This window comes from Staurois parvus, unplaced genomic scaffold (genome assembly GCF_062004578.1).
Source record: "Staurois parvus isolate SC_StPar_1 unplaced genomic scaffold, SC_StPar_1.0 ptg000571l, whole genome shotgun sequence".
NCBI lineage: Eukaryota > Metazoa > Chordata > Amphibia > Anura > Ranidae > Staurois > Staurois parvus.
Genome location: NW_028318367.1, coordinates 617,827 through 636,160, shown reverse-complemented (window position 1 = coordinate 636,160; position 18,334 = coordinate 617,827). Strand labels below are relative to the sequence as shown.

The following is an 18,334-nucleotide window of genomic DNA, read 5'->3' as shown; positions in this document are numbered from 1 at the left end:
GCGATCAGCAACTTATAGTCAGATTGCGGCGGACATTCTGGCACGGGGGGAACCTGACTTGGTGTCACTGACATCCCCAGTGACACCAATACAGTGATCAGTGCTAATAAAAAGCATTGACACTGTACTAATGGCACTGGGCAGGAAGGGGTTAACATCTGGGGAAATCAAAGGGTTAACTGTGTGCCATTTTATTGCGTGCTGTGTGTGTTATGCTGTAATCACACTATGTAGAGCCATACAAAGCAGTGTGCTGGAGCTGACAGGAGAGATCTGTATTGTTTACATATAGGTCTCTCCCTCATCAGTGATACTTGGCAATCACTGGGTGCCAGTGAGGAATCACCAGCCAGGACCTGGTGACCGACAGCTGAGGCCGCACGTGCCCTCTACCCAGAAATGCAAAAATGTGTGTGTGTATATATATATATATACAGTATATATATATATGATTTTGTGCAGCCCTTCCGCCCTGTAGCAGTATTTCTGATATATATGGCGGTGGGGAAGTGGTTAATTCTCCATGTGTCAAAAAAGCTTATACTCCCTAACCAATTTGTGATCGGAGGAAGGAGAGAGCTCCTGTCTCTAAAGAGGGACCAGGTCAAATATAAATCCCCTCCTATAGCCACAGATGGAAGATTTGCTGTCCTACTAACAGCCGACAGCTTGCTAATAAAACTGACAGAGAAAGGGAGGACAAGCGCCATCTGAGTGTAGTATCACAATCATACGTTTTATAATTCAGAGTAGATGCACTCACAAACCAAGTTAATATATACAGGTATGTAGTTCTGGACAGGTGGATGTCATCAATCATGGTCCCCGTCCACCAGATGGAAGAGACAGGTCCTGCTGTCAGGCCACTCCAGTGACTCCCAGGGCTTCCGGATCAGTGTAGAACGCAGCCGTTGGGTGGAAGTGACATCATGACCGGATGTGACGAGCAATATTGATGATGCATTACGGAGCATTTGCTCCTCCCTCTTCGGGCATGGTGTGCCATTATGGAAATGGAATTTATGGGCAAATGAGGCGGCACACGGGTGATTGACAGTTCAATGGCCGCATTCACATTGGATCAGGATGGGGAATTAAAATCAATAGGTAACATGCTGGAATACATATTTAAGCAAAACAAGCCATGAAACGTACAACACACTGCAAATCATATAAAAACAGTACTGCTGATTTTAGGACTTCCAATACGGTTGGGAGTTTCATTTGTTCAATAAAGATGTTGATTTCGGCTAGGGAGGGTTGGTGTGTTGAATCGTCAAGTCTGATGTTATATAAGGAGCTGTAATAGGAGCTGAAGGCATCTGTGATGCTTTGAGGGTTCTGCATTTTTTCTTTAGAAGTGGGGTGATATAAAAATTCTATTTTTGACTTAGTTCCATGGCCTTTGATTTGGCGAGCTATGGCTTTCCCTGCGTTGTTAGAAGTCCAGTAAGAGATGGCTTGTAGTTTGCTTTGCATGCCTTCGAAGGATTCTAAAAGGAGGGATTTAAGTTCCTGGCGCATTGCTGCTAGTTTGGTTTTAAGTATTCTGGTGGGCTGGGATTTATTGTGATTTTCGAGGTCTTTGATAGCAATAGGTAGTTTATTCTGCATCCCCCACCTCTTACAAGATCCTAATTGGATCAATATTCCTCTGATAAATGTTTTGTGCAGGTTCCATACCACAAAGGAGTCAGAGACCGAGCCTTCATTATGAACAAAAAACTCAGAAAGATGCTTGGAGAGTGCTGCTGCATAGTCAGGATATTGTAATATGTAGTTGTTAGATCACCAAACATAGGTGTTTGGTTGTGAGGGAGAGTCTGAGAGAGTGATGCTGATTGGTGTGTGGTCTGAACACATTATGGTATGGATCTCTGTAACCATTTATCAAGAAGAAAGAGATCGATCCTAAAGTAATAATTGTGGCAAGATGAAAAATATGTGTAGTCACCTCACTGGTGTGATAACTTTGATGCATCAAACAGATCATATGTGTGTAGGAAGGTCTTTACAGATGAGTCATGGGCTCTGGTGGCAGAGGTGGAATCCATTTGGTGGTCATGGACAATGTAAAGTCACCACAGAGGAGCAGATGGCCCTGTTGCACATTTCTGTCTTTACGAAGGGTCCTGGCAATTGGTGGCATTTTGGGAACATATATGTCCATCAGGTTATAATGAACCTTGTTGATGGTGCAGATCAGGATAAGAAAGGGCCCATTGGGGTCTGCAATTTGATGGTGGAGCTGGAAGCAGACTGTGTCCTTAATGGCAATCATGACCTCCCTCATTTTGGCTGTGAAGCATGCATAGATTTGGAGGAATTGCTTGTTTTGGCAATATGGCATGGCTGTGTCTCTGGCACACATAATATATCACAGTGGTGGGATTGTGCAGACTTCTATAGGGAGTTGCGTTTAGCAGGATGGTTGAATCCCATTGCACTAATAGACTGAGAGAGGCATATAGCATAAGATATGGGGAAAAGGACGGGTTCTCAAGGCACTCACAGTGTACACGTTCTGGTAGAGGAAGGCACCAGTGAAAGTGGAGTATGTCTTGCACACGGCTTTCTCTGACCAAGTAGAAAGTCTGGAATCTAGCACACGGCAATGAGACTTCAGTCTGAAATAAAAGGCCATAAGGTTGAAAGAACAAAGTAGCAGGGTCTCTGACTAATACGCCTGTGATGCTACAGACTGATTGGGGAAAAAAGTTGCTGAGGCAATGGAAATGAGCGTAGAACCGGAGAGAAGTCTTCTTGGCAAATGAAGAGGCCTCTGAGTAGGCCCAGGGGTCATGGGTGGTTTCCGTATCTTCCCAAAGTGGGGCACCAGCAGTGTGATGGAGCAGGTGAGGTAACTGGAGTGCTGGTCTCCTGGGGTGGGTCTGGGATAATTCTCCAGGTATGAAGGATTTTCATGCCGCTGTTCAGAGAAGTAATAATATGTGAAGCACTGTTGTGGGTAACAAGGAGGGTAGCCAGTAGCACCATTTGTAGGGAATCTTGTGGTTTTATAGTGCTTTTGTAACTGAATTCAGCTGTCGTCAGAGTTGGAGAGAATGTTTGGAGAGATCCATGAATATTTAAAGATCGTCAAAGGGAGCAGGTAGTGATCGCAGAGATCTAGTTGCAGAGAATAATTGTTCTAATAATAATCTGGATACAATGAGCCAGCATTAGCATGATTTTGATTATTGTATCTGCCAAATGGGCTTCTTTAGGGATGTGGTAGATATGGATGATTGAAAGTTCTGTGGGGGAGACCTCTGGTGGAATGGCAGACATCAGGTTGTCAGCATAGCTGGGACCTGTCTTCAAGGTCGGCAAGTTTAGCTTTTATCCACATGTGATCCTCTTTCATTTCTTCATATGCATCCACTAAGTCATTAATGGTCACAGTGCATTGGCCCATTGTGTTCTCCACATATTGTACCCTATCTCCCATGGTATTCAGATCAGATGAAAATTCATAAAAAAAGAGTGGGGAAGTCAGCTAGCAAGAATGATTGTAAGGGGAGAAGCATCTCCTTCATGGTGGGGCCCAGTACTGACTGCCCTGTAGTGGGAAAGGCTGCTATGGAGGATTGGGTGGGGATGTGAGGGGTTATTCCCATGGCTCTCCTCTGTAAGAAGTAATGGTGGTAAATCTATCCACATGCGGGCCTTCACAGGACTCTGGGCTGTGTGCAGGAGCACGATCAGGAGAAAGCGGTACAACTGCTACCTTGAGGTCTCCCTTTGTGGCACCTGGGAGGTCTGAGCAGGAAGCCGAATCGTAGGAGGCTGAGGCAGCAGCGCCATCTTGGTTGTGTTCTCTCTGAAGTGCTGGATGGAGGAAGAATGCCATGAACTTCAGAGGCCAGCGCACTTTCTTCCTCTTCCGTGACATCGATGTCAGTTGTCCAGAGGTGAGAGCGGCGGGTGAGCAGGTTGTGAAGTGCCGGTGAGGCTGGTTGGTGCTGCAACTTTCCCTCCAGACCACACAGCTCTGGGCTTAAGCATCCATGTTGGTTGCTGGCAAGAATCCTTGGGGGAGGAGTAATCTGCCTCTGTTGCTTCCTCCCTCAATTCCCCCTCTATAATAAGAAGAGGAGAAAGGGAACACCTGCCTTTGTGACCTAAATGGTCCAACAGGCACCAGTCCCAGGAGCTATGCTGTCCCTCAACCAAGCAAATGCAGATTTCTCAATAATCACACAAGAATTGGAGGAAAAGTGCCCAGAGGTAGCAGATATACCCTCTAGGTCAGTGGTTCTCAACCTGTGGGTCGCGACCCCTTTGGGGGTCGAACGCCCCTTTCACAGGGGTCCCCTAAGACCATCAGAAAGAGCAGCTACTGTGTAGAAAGCAGCTGCTGTGTTGAAAGCAGCTACTCTGTTAAAAGCAGCTACTGTGTTGAAAGCAGCAGTATTGGAGGTAAAACGACACTCATGAATTATAATTACTGGGTAAATAATTTTATGGTTGGGGGTCACCACAACATGAGGAACTGTATTAAAGGGTCACGGCATTAGGAAGGTTGAGAACCACTGCTCTAGGTGAACAGAGCCCGAGCCCCAAACAGAGACATTCAGCCCACCTCCTTTCCATTATGTTGTGCTTCAGCAGCCCAGGAAGGCATCAAAAAATGCAAAAGTGTATTTTCATCAAGTGTTTGCATTGTAGAAATATTACAGCAGTGCCACATTATTGTCACTAGATGGAGCTGATGCTCATTGGAAGTCACCATATGAAATAAAATACGACCAGCATTCATCACAGCTGGGGAAATGCATGTCATATTCATTCAACAACGTTTATTAAAAAACCTCCAAGTGTTTGTGAAATCTCCCACCACAAAATGTACATATAGAACACGCATTGAGGACACGCACACATACCAGGTGTTACTTGCTCCCCATCTGGCCGTGTATACCTTGGTTTTCTGGTTCATGACGTTATCATTCTTTTGCTCTCCTGATGTGTCTGTGCGCACTCATGGCCGAACCTTACTTCCTTGGCTTTATCATGACATCTAGGAACATTATGACATTCTGCTCCTCTCACTTATTGGAGTTGGGAACAAAGTCTCAGGAGAGTCCATCCATGTTTTCTGATCAGGTATCACACCCGGTCACACCTCCAGGTCAGTTCCTGCCAGAAGATTCCTTCCTCTTTCTTTATTGGAGAGATTATAATTATTTCATTGGTTACTGTGATTTATCTTTTATTCAGAAGTCATGGCAAGAAGTATGAGCTACTCGTCTCCTCTATCACCCCAGACATAGTGGGGTTTATTTACTAAATCTGGAGAGTCCAAAATCAGACTCCCTTCTGCATAGAAACCAATCAGCTTCTAACCTCAGCTTGTTCAATGAAGCTTTGGCAATGAAACCTGGAAGCTGATTGGTTTCTATGCAGAAGGGAGTCTGATTTTGGACTCTCCAGCTTTAGTAAATAAACCCCAATGTTTCTTTGTATGTCTCTTTAGAAAACTCAATAAAGAATGTTTAAAAAAATGTACTCAGCCAATGAAAGGTAATGACTCCATTTTTATTCTTCTGCCATCAATGGCCAACCCGGTCCCACACTTCATCCATGTCTTTGGGGACCTCTGATCTCCTTATGAACTGTTTCTTCCATGATGAAGATCAGCCATGGAGTATATCTGAGGTGTATATCAGGGTGTGCTTCTTCCCCACATGAGAGCTGGGATGTCCAGCAACATTCATCTAGAAGACATTTCCCGCACTCAAGGCACTAATACACCTCCAGGGTGGTGTGGGACCCCTGATGTACAGGGAGACAGGACTTCAGTGAGGAACATTTCCCTCACTCAGGACAGGAAAGTGGCTTCTCCCCCGTGTGAGATCTCTGATATATGGAAAAGATTTTACTTCACTGAAAAACATTTCCCGCACGCAGGACAGGAATGTGGCTTTTCCCCATGTGGAACCTTTGATGTGTAACAAGATCTGATTTTTGTGAAAAACATTTCCCGCACTCTGGACAGGAATATAGCTTCTCCCCATGTGCAAGCTCTGATGTGTGTAAAGATTGGATTTCACGGAAAAACATTTCCCACACTCAGCACAGGAATACGGCTTTTCCCCTGTGTGAGATCTCTGATGTGTGTAAAGATTGGACTTCTGTGAAAAACATTTCCAGCACGCTGGAAAGGAATATGGTTTTTCCCCCGTGTGATATCTTTTATGCACTTTAAGATGGGATTTAAAATGGAAACCCTTCCCGCACTCAGTACAGGAGAAGCTCTTCCCTGTTGGAAGGCCGGCCCGGTCCCGCACAGTATGAGGTTCCTCAGGATACAAGGAATCCGATGGTCCATCTACACTGGGTGGTGCCGGATGGACATTGGAGGGAGTCGGGTTTTCTCCTGGACTATACTGTGTGATGTCCTCATCTTCTACTTTCCAGTCTGGAGACAAAGTGAGACAATCCTCGGAGGTTTTCCTCATCTCCCGGCTATGGACTAAAATACAAAGACAAAGAGGATTACTAGACAGGAGCTGATTGGTTCCTCCAAACCAGGACTCCGCCCACATCAGGCAGCTTGGTCTCTGAGGAGCTTACAATTCCACCCTCAAGGGAACTAGGAAATGGTTCCTCTGATCTCCTACCAGGTCATTTCTTTATTCATGGACCTTAGTCAGAGAATGAAGAAATAATGATACATAAATTGTGTCTGCAGCACAGAGACAGTCATAGGATTCTCTGACTCTGGATGGAGGGACATTGGGAGGAGGAGCCGTGAGGTCGGTGTGATGTCATAGGATTCTCTGACTCTGGATGGAGGGACATTTGGAGGAGAAGCCGTGAGGTCAGTGTGATGTCATAGGATTCTCTGACTCTGGATGGAGGGACATTGGGAGGAGGGGCTTTGAGGTCAGTGTGATGTCATAGGATTCTCTGACTCTGGATGGAGTGACATTGGGAGGAGGAGCTGTGAGGTCAGTGTGATGTCATAGGATTCTCTGACTCTGGAAGGAGGGACATTGGGCGGAGGATCCGTGAGGTCAGTGTGATGTCATAGGATTCTCTGACTCTGGATGGAGGGACATTGGGAGGAGGAGCCGTGGGGTCAGTGTGATGTCATAGGATTCTCTGACTCTGGATGGAGGGACATTGGGAGGAGGAGCCGTGGGGTCAGTGTGATGTCATAGGATCCTCTGACTCTGGATGGAAGGACATTGAGAGGAGGAGCCGTGAGGTCAGTGTGATGTCATAGGACATATAGACTCTGGATGGAGGGACATTTGGATGGGGAGATTTGAGGGGTCCTCTATATGAGGCTCCCATACAAACCAAATCCTTGTTCCTGGGTGCGTCCTACCTCTCCTAAACTGAAGAGTGAACTTTGACCTTTACCATCCAGAAATCTGTCCGGAATCTGTGGAAGTAAGCTGTCATGTGATCAGGTGACGTGCGGAGGAACGGAGTGTAAATAGCAGACAATTGTCTCCAGAGCCCCTAATGGTGGGGATGGATTTGGCGGCGTGCTGGTGCCAAGTTTCCTCCCCCCAGGGTCACTGCAGGTGTGGAGAAAAGCTGTGTAAGAGGATATGGAGGAGATCCAGGAATCAGGAGAAAGGTCAGGGCAAGCAACAGACGAGCGCATCCAAGAGACCAAGCCGGGGTCACTACACAGAAAATCAATCCAAGGAAACAACAGGCAGGACGAGGAATAGCAAGAAGGAGCTGAGAGACAAATGAGAATATTGCTCAGCCAATGGGAGATGATCTCAGCATGACTTCCATCATGAAGGAGATGAGGGGGAGGGGAGGAAGTCACTGAAGGTGACCATAGATCCATGGAAATTCAGCTGGTTCAGCAGGGATCACTCACATTGCATTTCCTCTGAACTCCACAAGGTGGTGATCTCACTTATACCCAAAATGGAAGTCTCTATAGAAGACAGGAAATGATGTCAGGTACAGACAGATATAGAGAGGAAGTTCCATGTGGTAGGAAGTATAGAGGAGACATTGGTGGAAGTGGCAGCAGAGGAGGTAATAAGATGTTATTTTTTATTTACACCCAGTAACCTCACCGTCATGTCCATCCTTAGTCACTGTGAGTTGTCAATCATGGTGAGTAGTCGCTGGAAACGGATCGTGTTGGTGGTCAGCATGTGTTTTTTCATTGGGCATTGTTCATTATTATCCGCTTCCATACCGGGCACTTTTACCCCCTTCCTGCCCAGGCCAGTTTTCAGGTTTCAGCGCTCTCACACTTTGAATGACAATTGCGCGGTCATACAACATTGTACCCAAACTTAAATTTTATCATTTTCTTCACACAACTAGAGCTTTCTTTTGGTGGTATTTAATCACCGCCGGGGTTTTTATTTTTTTCTAAATTAACAAAAAAAGACCAAACATTTTGAAAAAAAAACACGTTTTTCTTTGTTTCTGTTATAAAAGTTTGCAAATAAATAATTGTTCTTCATACATTTAGGCCGAGATGTATTCTGCTACATGTCTTTGGTGAACATTACCCAAATTAGGATGTATTATTTAGTCTGTAGGGAAGTTATAGAGTTCACAAACTATGGGATAGATCTGAATATTGATCAATCCTGAAGTACTGACAGCCAATCTAATTTCTTGAGGTCCAAGAATGTCAGAACAGTACAGATATCCCCCAAATGTCAGAACAGTACAGATATCCCCCAAATGTCAGGACAGTACAGATATCCCCCCAAATGTCAGGACAGGACAGATATCCCCCCAAATGTCAGGACGGTACAGATATCCCCCCAAATGTCAGGACGGTACAGATATCCCCCCAAATGTCAGGACGGTACAGATATCCCCCCCCAAATGTCAGGACGGTACAGATATCCCCCCCCAAATGTCAGGACGGTACAGATATCCCCGTCCCCCAAATGTCAGGACGGTACAGATATCCCCGTCCCCCAAATGTCAGGACGGTACAGATATCCCCGTCCCCCAAATGTCAGGACGGTACAGATATCCCCCTCCCCCAAATGTCAGGACGGTACAGATATCCCCCTCCCCCAAATGTCAGGACGGTACAGATATCCCCCTCCCCCAAATGTCAGGACGGTACAGATATCCCCCTCCCCCAAATGTCAGGACGGTACAGATATCCCCCCCCCCCACAAATGTCAGGACGGTACAGATATCCCCCCCCCCCACAAATGTCAGGACGGTACAGATATCCCCCCCCCCCCACAAATGTCAGAATGGTACAGATATCCCCCCCCCAAATGTCAGAACGGTACAGATATCCCCCACCCCAAATGTCAGAACGGTACAGATATCCCCACCCCAAATGTCAGAACGGTACAGATATCCCCCCCCCAAATGCCAGAACGGTACAGATATCCTCCAAATTACCCCTTTTTGAAAAGTAGACAGTCTGAGGTATTTTATAACAGTCATGGCAAGTTTTTTGAAGTTGTAATTTTTTTGTCATAATTTTTCGGAAATTAAGAAATAAAAAAAATGATTTTCACTATTTTTGTTACATCCTGTCACCAGTGCAGTACAGCGTCATCATATAACTGGCATGGCGGTGATCAGGGACACTGACTGGTAATAGTATGGGGGAAAAAAATGATTTTTTAAATTATTTTTTATTAAATTTTTTTTCTCTATTTTTAAGATGTTTTTTCATATTTCACTATGAGCAAACTAGTATAATGTTACCATAGTAACATTGTACTACTTTGGGAAAGTGATCAGTATTTATTTATTTTTTTTACACAATTTTCTTATAGCAAAGAATTACTTTGCCATAAGCCAGCATTTACCTGAATGACATTGATTCATTCAGGGTTTTTTTATGCTTAACTGTGATTTGGCCACAGCTAATCACATGACACAGTTGGGCTGTGATTGGCCCAGTTTGCGCATGTGATCACTGCGACCATTCACAGCTAGACACACTAGTATACAATGGACGGTATGAAAGGAAGCCATCCATTGTATACAACTGTCATGTGACCTGCTGTGATTGGTCACAGCAGGTCACATGGTACTGGCAGGTCACATGGTACTGGCCGAAGTACACGGCCGGTGACAGCTTGCGCTGCTGCACGGCTTTGCGGGCAGGAAAACTGCGCATGACTGAAAGGATGCCATATGGCATCCACCCAGAGGAATGAGCTGCTCGCCACGCGCCTTTGTGCTATTGGCTGGATGGCAACTGGTTTATGATGTATATCTGCATTGTTGGATGATTGACGAGGGATTTACTGTAACGTAAATGTAAGAGTAGAATCATTGTATCAGTAAGATGTGATCAGTAGAAATATGTAATTGTCAATCTTGTCTCATTCCATGTTATTACAGATCAGTGTTCAGTATTCAGTCACAGACATATACAGTATTCACCAATCAGCATCTGGAAGGACAGAGTAGCTTCTAGGCTAGTGGTGTCACCTGGATGCCAATGGAGCTTTGCTATCTAAGTAGACAAGCCGTTCTCACCTTGAATTTTAAAAGAAGAGCTTTAGCCTTTTTGGCTAGAAACAGCAGTGGACCAGGAGAAGCTTCTGAAATGTCTGCCAGCTTTGATTTATATTCACAGATAAGAGGAATCTGTTTCACTAAAATATTAGTTGCAGAGAGATGGAAATAATTCCTTCTGATTGGACACACCGTAGGATCCATCTACATGTAAAACTGTATTTGTAGCCTCTGTAGAATCCCAGAGAAACGCACAGAATGGTTCTATGGTGCCTGATTGAGCTGAACAGTGATTGGTACTGTCGCAATTGGACTGAAGCGCTGGTGTTGGAAATTCTATCCCTGACTCGGTGATCTGAACCGTTCCTGGTCCATTCAAGATTGGGCACTTCAAAACATAGAACGTCCTGTGGGCTGGTACAACAACACCCCTGAGAGTTGATTGGCCAAGGGTTAAAGTTCCACCCACCATCCATTTTTCAATAAACTGTGTACCCTGAGATATGGACAGTGTGATTCGTATGGAGCGAAGTCTATTTGGCTGGTGAATCACAGACTTTCATTGACTTGCTCCAGTCACAGGATAAATCTTGGCAAAAGTTTTATTTCTGTTTTTATTCCCTTTTATTTTATAGTGAATAGCCAATTGTGTGTATTTTTGTATTCTTTGTAACTCTTTTTTTCTTCGTACATCATTTTTAACCTGCCCATTTTCAGGATATTAAGTCATGCAAATAATAAGTGACTTCTGTGTACTAAGCTTGGGCTCATATCTGGCCGGACAGAGATCTGTGTGTGTGTGGTGGCCAAGCAGACTAGTCTGTGGACAAACTGTTGGGTCGTGGCAAGGTACCAAGTGTGGATCTGGTGAGGGGGTGTGTAGACAGTAGGAACAGTGATTAACGCCGGGGTTCTAGCTTTTAGGATAGCTAGAGGAATCCTAGAAGGGTGTGCCAATTGCTAGACTGCTACCCCCACCCTTAGAGTGCACCAGCTTGTATGTAAGATATCTGCCTGTGTGTGATCAGCCAGCTAGATTGGAGTGGAGTCTCCCTCTAGTGGTGGCCAGAGGTAGTGCGGGCTGTGAAAGTGTATCATGACCAGTCTTATATGCTCAAAGTAAGTCCCCCTCATTCCCTCTTTACCCCAGTCACGGACCACGCTTTGGTAGGCTAGTCACCGTGGGCGTGCCTTATCCGTGACATTTACATTGGGGAAATCTTTTTTATTAATAAAGGACTAGTCCTTCGACAGCTCTTTGGTCTTCACCATAGTGGAGTTTGGAGTGTGACTGTTTGAGGTTGTGGACAGGTGTCTTTTATACTGATAACAAGTTCAAACAGGTGCCATTGATACAGGTAATGAGGGCAGGACAGAGGAGCCCCTTAAAGAAGAAGGTCCAGGTCTGTGAGAGCCAGAAATCTTGCTTGTTTGTAGGTGACCAAATACTTATTTTCCACCATAATTTGCAAATAAATTCTTTCCAGATCAGCCAATGTGATTGTCTGGATTTGTTTTCTCATTTTGTCTCTCATAGTTGAGGTCTCCCTATGATGCCAATTACAGGCCTCTCTCATCTTTGTAAGTGGGAGAACTTGTACCATTGGTGGTGACTAAATACTTTTTTGCCCCACTGTATCTGTCTCCAGTCAAAGGACAAGAGATGAGCTTTTTTTTCCTTATATTAACCATCTCCTGCTCTCCATATAAGGAAATGATGGACATGTGGAGGTTCTCTCATTCTGGGAGGATATGGGGGTTTATTTACTAAAGCTGGAGAGTCCAAAATCAGACTCCCTTCTGCATAGAAACCAATCAGCTTCTAACCTCAGCTTGTTCAATGAAGCTTTGGCAATGAAACCTGGAAGCTGATTGGTTTCTATGCAGAAGGGAGTCTGATTTTGGACTCTCCAGCTTTAGTAAATAAACCCCATGATGTCTAACTCTAACTGCAGCGCTGGGACACGGGATCATGATCAGTGGAAAGAGCCGATGACTTTGGCTCTGTCATGTGATCAGCTGTGTCCAATTACAGTTGATCGCATGTAAATAAGAAAACGCCGGTCAAGTTGACTGCTCGTGAGGAGAGGAGAGCCGGTAATCGGCAATCCTCAGAGGGGACATCTACACTGATCATCAGGGCACTGATTATCAGTGTAGCCCCACCAATGCCACCTGTCAGTGCCCATCAATGCCACATATCAGTACCTACCAGAGCACATTAATGCCACATATCAGTGCCAATCTGAGCTGCCTTTCAGTGCCAACTATCAGTGCATATATAAGTGCTACCTTTCAGTGCCCACCAGTGATGCCTGTCAATGCCCAACAGTGCCACCTACCAGTGCCACCTATCAGTGACATATATAAGTGCTGCCTTTCAGTGCCCACAGTGATGCCTGTCAATGCCCAACAGTGCCACCTATCAGTGCCCATCACTGCAGCCTAATTAGCGCACATCAGTGAAGGAGAAAAATTACTCATTTACAAAATTTTATAGCAGAAACTGAGAAAAAAAATTATTTTTTCAAAATTTTCAGTTGTTTTTGGTTTGTTTAGCAAAAAATAAACCCAGAGGTGATTAAATACCACCAAAAGAAAGCTCTATCTGTCTCAAAAAATGACAAAAATGTTATATGGGTACAGTGTTGCATGACCGCGCAATTGTCATTCAAAGTGCGACAGTACTGAAAACTGGCCTGGGAAGGAAAATGTGAAAGTGCCTGGTAGGCAAGTGGTTTAAAAAATATTTTGGGGGCTTCTACAGGCTTGCAGGAAACACAAAAAACACTAAGTAAGCCGATCTAGATGTTCCAATTCCCATTGGGAGCAGCCCGTCTATTACCCCCTTATATCCCCATCCTGATATTATACAACCAATACAGTCCAGATAATTCTCTGCTATCCATCTACAGAGAAAACCACATGACCCCACCAATGAGGATGGAGGAGGACCGGAGTCACATGACTGAGAAGATACTAAACCTCACCCTGGAGATCATCTACCTGCTGACCGGAGAGGTGAGGAGGATTCTGGGAGGTCACATGACCTCACTCTTATCTCTATTAATAAAACACAGACCTGACCGGAGAGGTGAGGAGGATTCTGGGAGGTCACATGACATCACTCTCATCTCTATTAATAAAACACAGACCTGACCGGAGAGGTGAGGAGGATTCTGGGAGTCTAACATGATATTCCTATTGGTTCCTCAATACAGAGATTTCCTCTTCTGAAGTCAGGTGATCATATGACCATCACAGTGCCTCCATGTGACTCCCTAAACCCTGAGAGACACAACATGCAGAAGATTCTAGAAGTCACCAAGAAGATGATGGAGCTGCTGACAGGAGAGGTGAGCGGTGCCGGGAATTCTGGGACATTCTCCAGTAACAGACAAGGGATGTGTCTGGATGGTGACTGTATCATTGTGTGTGTCAGGTTCCTATAAGGTGTCAGGGTGTCACTGTCTATTTCTCCATGGAGGAGTGGGAGTATTTAGAAGGACACAAGGATCTCTACAAGGACGTCATGATGGACAATCAGCCGCCCCTCACATCACCGGGTAAGAGGAGACTTTATTGTAAAGGAGAGAGCAGTACGGAGGATCCACCTAGATCCCCCATCATCTGATAAACACATAGAAACAATGGATTCAGTCAGTGTGTGTGTTTCCTACAGATGGATCCAGTCATGGGAACCCACCAGAGAGATGTCCCCGTCCTCTGTATTCCCGGGATTCCACACAGGAAGGTCACACCATCCCTCACCATCATCAGGTAGATGAGGAACAATCACTGACAGTATCATTAGGATCTGTACATTATCTGCATTGTTACCATTGATGTCATTTTTATTATATATTCAGAGTGGAAACCTGAGAGATTCTAAAGCTGAGGTTAAAGAAGAGATAAAAGAGGAGGAGGATGAGGATGGGGGGATGGAGGAGTCAGAGCTTCTAAAAGAACAAAAAGATCTGTACCAGGACACCATGGTGGAGTCATCCAGCTACAGGAACCCACCAGAGAGATGTCCCCGTCCTCTGTATTCCCGGTATTCCACACAGGAAGGTCACACCATCCCTCACCATTGCAAGGTTGGTGGATGGAGAATCTAGAACATGGACTCATAGAGACAATGTGTGGATTTTTTTGTGTGACCTTACATTTTACAGATGATATTTTCTCTCATTTCCTTGATTTAGAGTGGAGATCCAATCGATATAGAATTTGAGGTGAAAGCAGAAGAAGAAGAGACGTATGTGAGGGATGATCAGCAGTCTATGGAGGAGGATGGAATAACGGGGACATTTATAGAGGAGGACACTCCTACAGAGATCAGCACAGGTGGGTCATGAACACTAAATCCATTCCTCCACCCATACTGCTCACTGATTGGTCCAGAGTAGGGCGGGGACTGGGTGATATCAGCCTGTAATCCCCTGGTCACTTTCCTGAGCTGTGTTCCCCGTCCTGTATTCCTGGATTTCTCTCGGATAATCTTCCTTCTCTGTGCTGCAGACACAATTTATGTCTCTAGACTGGATTTATGGAGGTTCTGGGCATCAGCTGGCAGCAAAATGTTGATGTTCACAATAGGTGTTGATTGACCTGGGACATGTGTATTGGGTCTTCTACCCCTTATCCTGGGGCTAACAGGATCTCTGACAGAACATTTCTCCCAGGGTTCCTTGCTCTGTTGTCTGCTGGCTGTGCCGGGTGGAGGGATATGTCTGTAGTGTCTCAGACCCAAGTCACTGAGTGCAGTCTCAGGAGATGGGAGGCAGCGGTGTGGGATCTCTGCAACTTGTCTACAGTAAACATTTAATCTTCCACTGATTACTGAATACAATAATATGAGTCCTGACCCTTACACTATAAATATACTAAAGAAAAAATGCTGCACCTACATCTTTATCAATAAGTGCTAAAAGTGCAAATTTCATGCAAATATACTACACTATATTGCCAAAAGTATTTTCCCCGCCCTCCCAATCATGTGATTCAGGTGTTCCAATCCCCTCCCAATCATGTGATTCAGCTGTTCCAATCCCCTCCATGGACACAGGTGTATACAATCAAGCCCCTAGGCATGCAGACGCTTCTACAAACATTTGTGAAAGAATGGGTCGCTCTCAGGAGCTCAGTGACTCCAAGAGTGGTCCCGTGATAGGTTGTCACCTGTGCAATAAGTCCATTCGGGACATTTCCTGGCTACTTAATATTGCACTCTCAACTGTTATAACAAAGTGGAAGCAACTGGGAACAACAGCAATTAAGCCACCAAGTGGTAGGCCACGTCACATGACAGAGCATGGTCTTAAGCACACAGTGCACAGAAGTCGCCAACTGTCTGCAGAGTCAATAGCGAAAGATCTCCAAACTTGGTGTGGCCTTCAGATGAGCCCAAAAACAGTGTGTAGAGAGCTTCATGGAATGGGTTTCCATGGCCGAGCAGCTGCATCCAAACCTTCCATCACCAAGTGCAATGGAAAGCATCATATTTTGTGGTGTAAAGCACGCCACCACTGGACTCTAGAGCAGTGGAGACGTGTTCTCTGGAGGGACCAACCACGCTTCTGTGTCTGGCAATCCAATGGATGTGTCTGGGTATGGTGGTTGCCAGGAGAACGGTACTTGCCTGACTGCATTGGGCCAAGAGTAAAATTTGTTGGAGGGGGATTATGGTGTGGAGTTGTTTTTTAGGGGTTGGGCTTGGCCCCCTAGTGCCAGTGAAGGGAACTTTTAAGGCAACATTTTGGACAATTTCATGCCCCCAACTTTGTGAGAAGAGTTTGGGGATGGCCCCTTCCTGTTCAAACATGACTGTGTACCAGTGCACAAAGCAAGGTCCATAAAGACATGGAGGAGCCGGTTTGGGGTGGAGGAACTTGACTGGCCTCGACAGAGTCCTGACCTCAACCACATAGAACACCTTTGGGATGAATTAGAGTGGAGACTGTGAGCCAGGCTTCCTCCCCCCGACATCAGTGCCTGACCTGACAAATGTGCTTCTGGAAGAATGGTCCAACGTTCCCATAGACACCCTCCTAAACCTTGTGGACGGCCTTCCCAGAAGAGTTGAAGCTGTTATAGCTGCAAAGGGCGGGGCCAACTCAATATTGAACTCTACGGACTAAGACTGGGAGGACATTAAAGGTCATGTGCGTGGAAAGGGTGGGGCCAACTCTCAATATTGAACCCTACGGACTAAGACTGGGGGGCCATTAAAGGTCATGCGTGTGGAATGGCAGGCCGCCCAATACTTGGGGCAATATAGTGTATCATAGGTAGAAATGCCCACACATGGACTTCCTCAGTGACCCCTAAGACTACGTATATAACTTGTATCAGGTCTCCAGGTGGATTTAGTCTGTAATATATCATAGGTAGACTCATCTCTTCAGGGAAGTCTATCACACCTCCAACTAACAACTAAACGTTTAATTCTTCCATCAGCTCATCCCCCACACTTATTACCTTTTGTACCACTTACCCCACCCAGTTAGATTGTCTGTCTCTGTATATAGCGGTGTCTAATTGTGACTTCCATAGACGCCGGAAATAATGTTTAATATTTACATATTTTAACTAGTTTTAATAGTATATAACTTATCACATTGTATGGTATATGTCTGCACTATTCATTAATTAGAGGCACGGGATAATACACTCCTAACTTTTGACTCTTACACTATATACTCTATGTTGTACATTACATACTCCTGACCCCTGCACTATATACTCTGTTATACATTACATCCTCCTGACCCCTGCACTATATACTCTATGTTGTACATTACATCCTCCTGACCCCTGCACTATATACTCTATGTTGTACATTACATCCTCCTGACCCCTGCACTATATACTCTGTGTTGTACATTACATACTCCTGACCCCTGCACTATATACTCTATGTTGTACGTTACATACTCCTGACCCATGCACTATATACTGACTGTTGTACATTACATACTCCTGACCCCTGCACTATATACTCTATGTTGTACATTACATACTCCTGACCCCTGCACTATATACTGGCTGTTGTACATTACATACTCCTGACCCCTGCACTATATACTCTATGTTGTACATTACATACTCCTGTCCCCTGCACTATATACTCTATGCTGTACATTACATACTCCTGACCCCTGCACTATATACTCTTGTACGTTGCATCATTCTGATATTATATAGTTCAAACCTTAGGCATCCTATATAAGTTGTACATTACATCGGCCTTACTTCTGTTCCCTCCCATTTCCTCCCAGCTGGACATATCGGATGATGTGATTGGAGCACAGACTTTTACATGGTGATGATAATGTGATAACATCCTCCAACTTTGGCCCCTTAAACAGAAAGTGAAAATGCGGGAGGAGTCAATACCCCAATGATGGTGGTCTTCAGGATCAGTCCAGTCTTCATCTTGGTTGTTCTTCCCCCATCCTCACTCTCTGACCTCTGGTGGGGCTCAGCCCCGCTGTTCTTCATGACTAAATCATGGACTAAATAAGGAAGTGCAGTACTTCTTGTGTTGGGAAGATGGCGATGAGTGATAGAGGGGGTGGGGACCCTCGTCCTATAATCCCCTCATCACTGTCCCTCCTATAAAAGACAGTTCTGGTTGTTTCCTCACTCTCTGACTAAGGTCCATGAATAAAGAAATGACCTGGTAGGAGATCAGAGGAGCCATTTCCTAGTTCCCTTGAGGGTGGAATTGTAAGCTCCTCAGAGACCAAGCTGCCTGATGTGGGCGGAGTCCTGGTTTGGGGGAACCAATCAGCTCCTGTCTAGTAATCCTCTTTGTCTTTGTATTCTAGTCCATGGCTGGGAGATGAGGAAAACCTCCGAGGATTGTCTCACTTTGTCTCCAGACTGGAAA

The 18,334-nt window shown here is 45.2% G+C and overlaps 1 protein-coding gene across 1 annotated transcript in view; it reads left to right on the top strand.

Annotated features, from left to right (window-relative positions):
- Window positions 1-18,334, top strand: part of LOC149450558 (uncharacterized) — a 140,329-nt gene that overhangs the window by 75,777 nt on the left and 46,218 nt on the right. Inside the window, exon 3 of the mRNA XM_089691753.1 lies at window positions 1,395-1,449. Coding sequence (XP_089547879.1) covers window positions 1,395-1,449 — 55 coding nt within the window. The remainder of the gene's footprint in view (window positions 1-1,394; window positions 1,450-18,334) is intronic.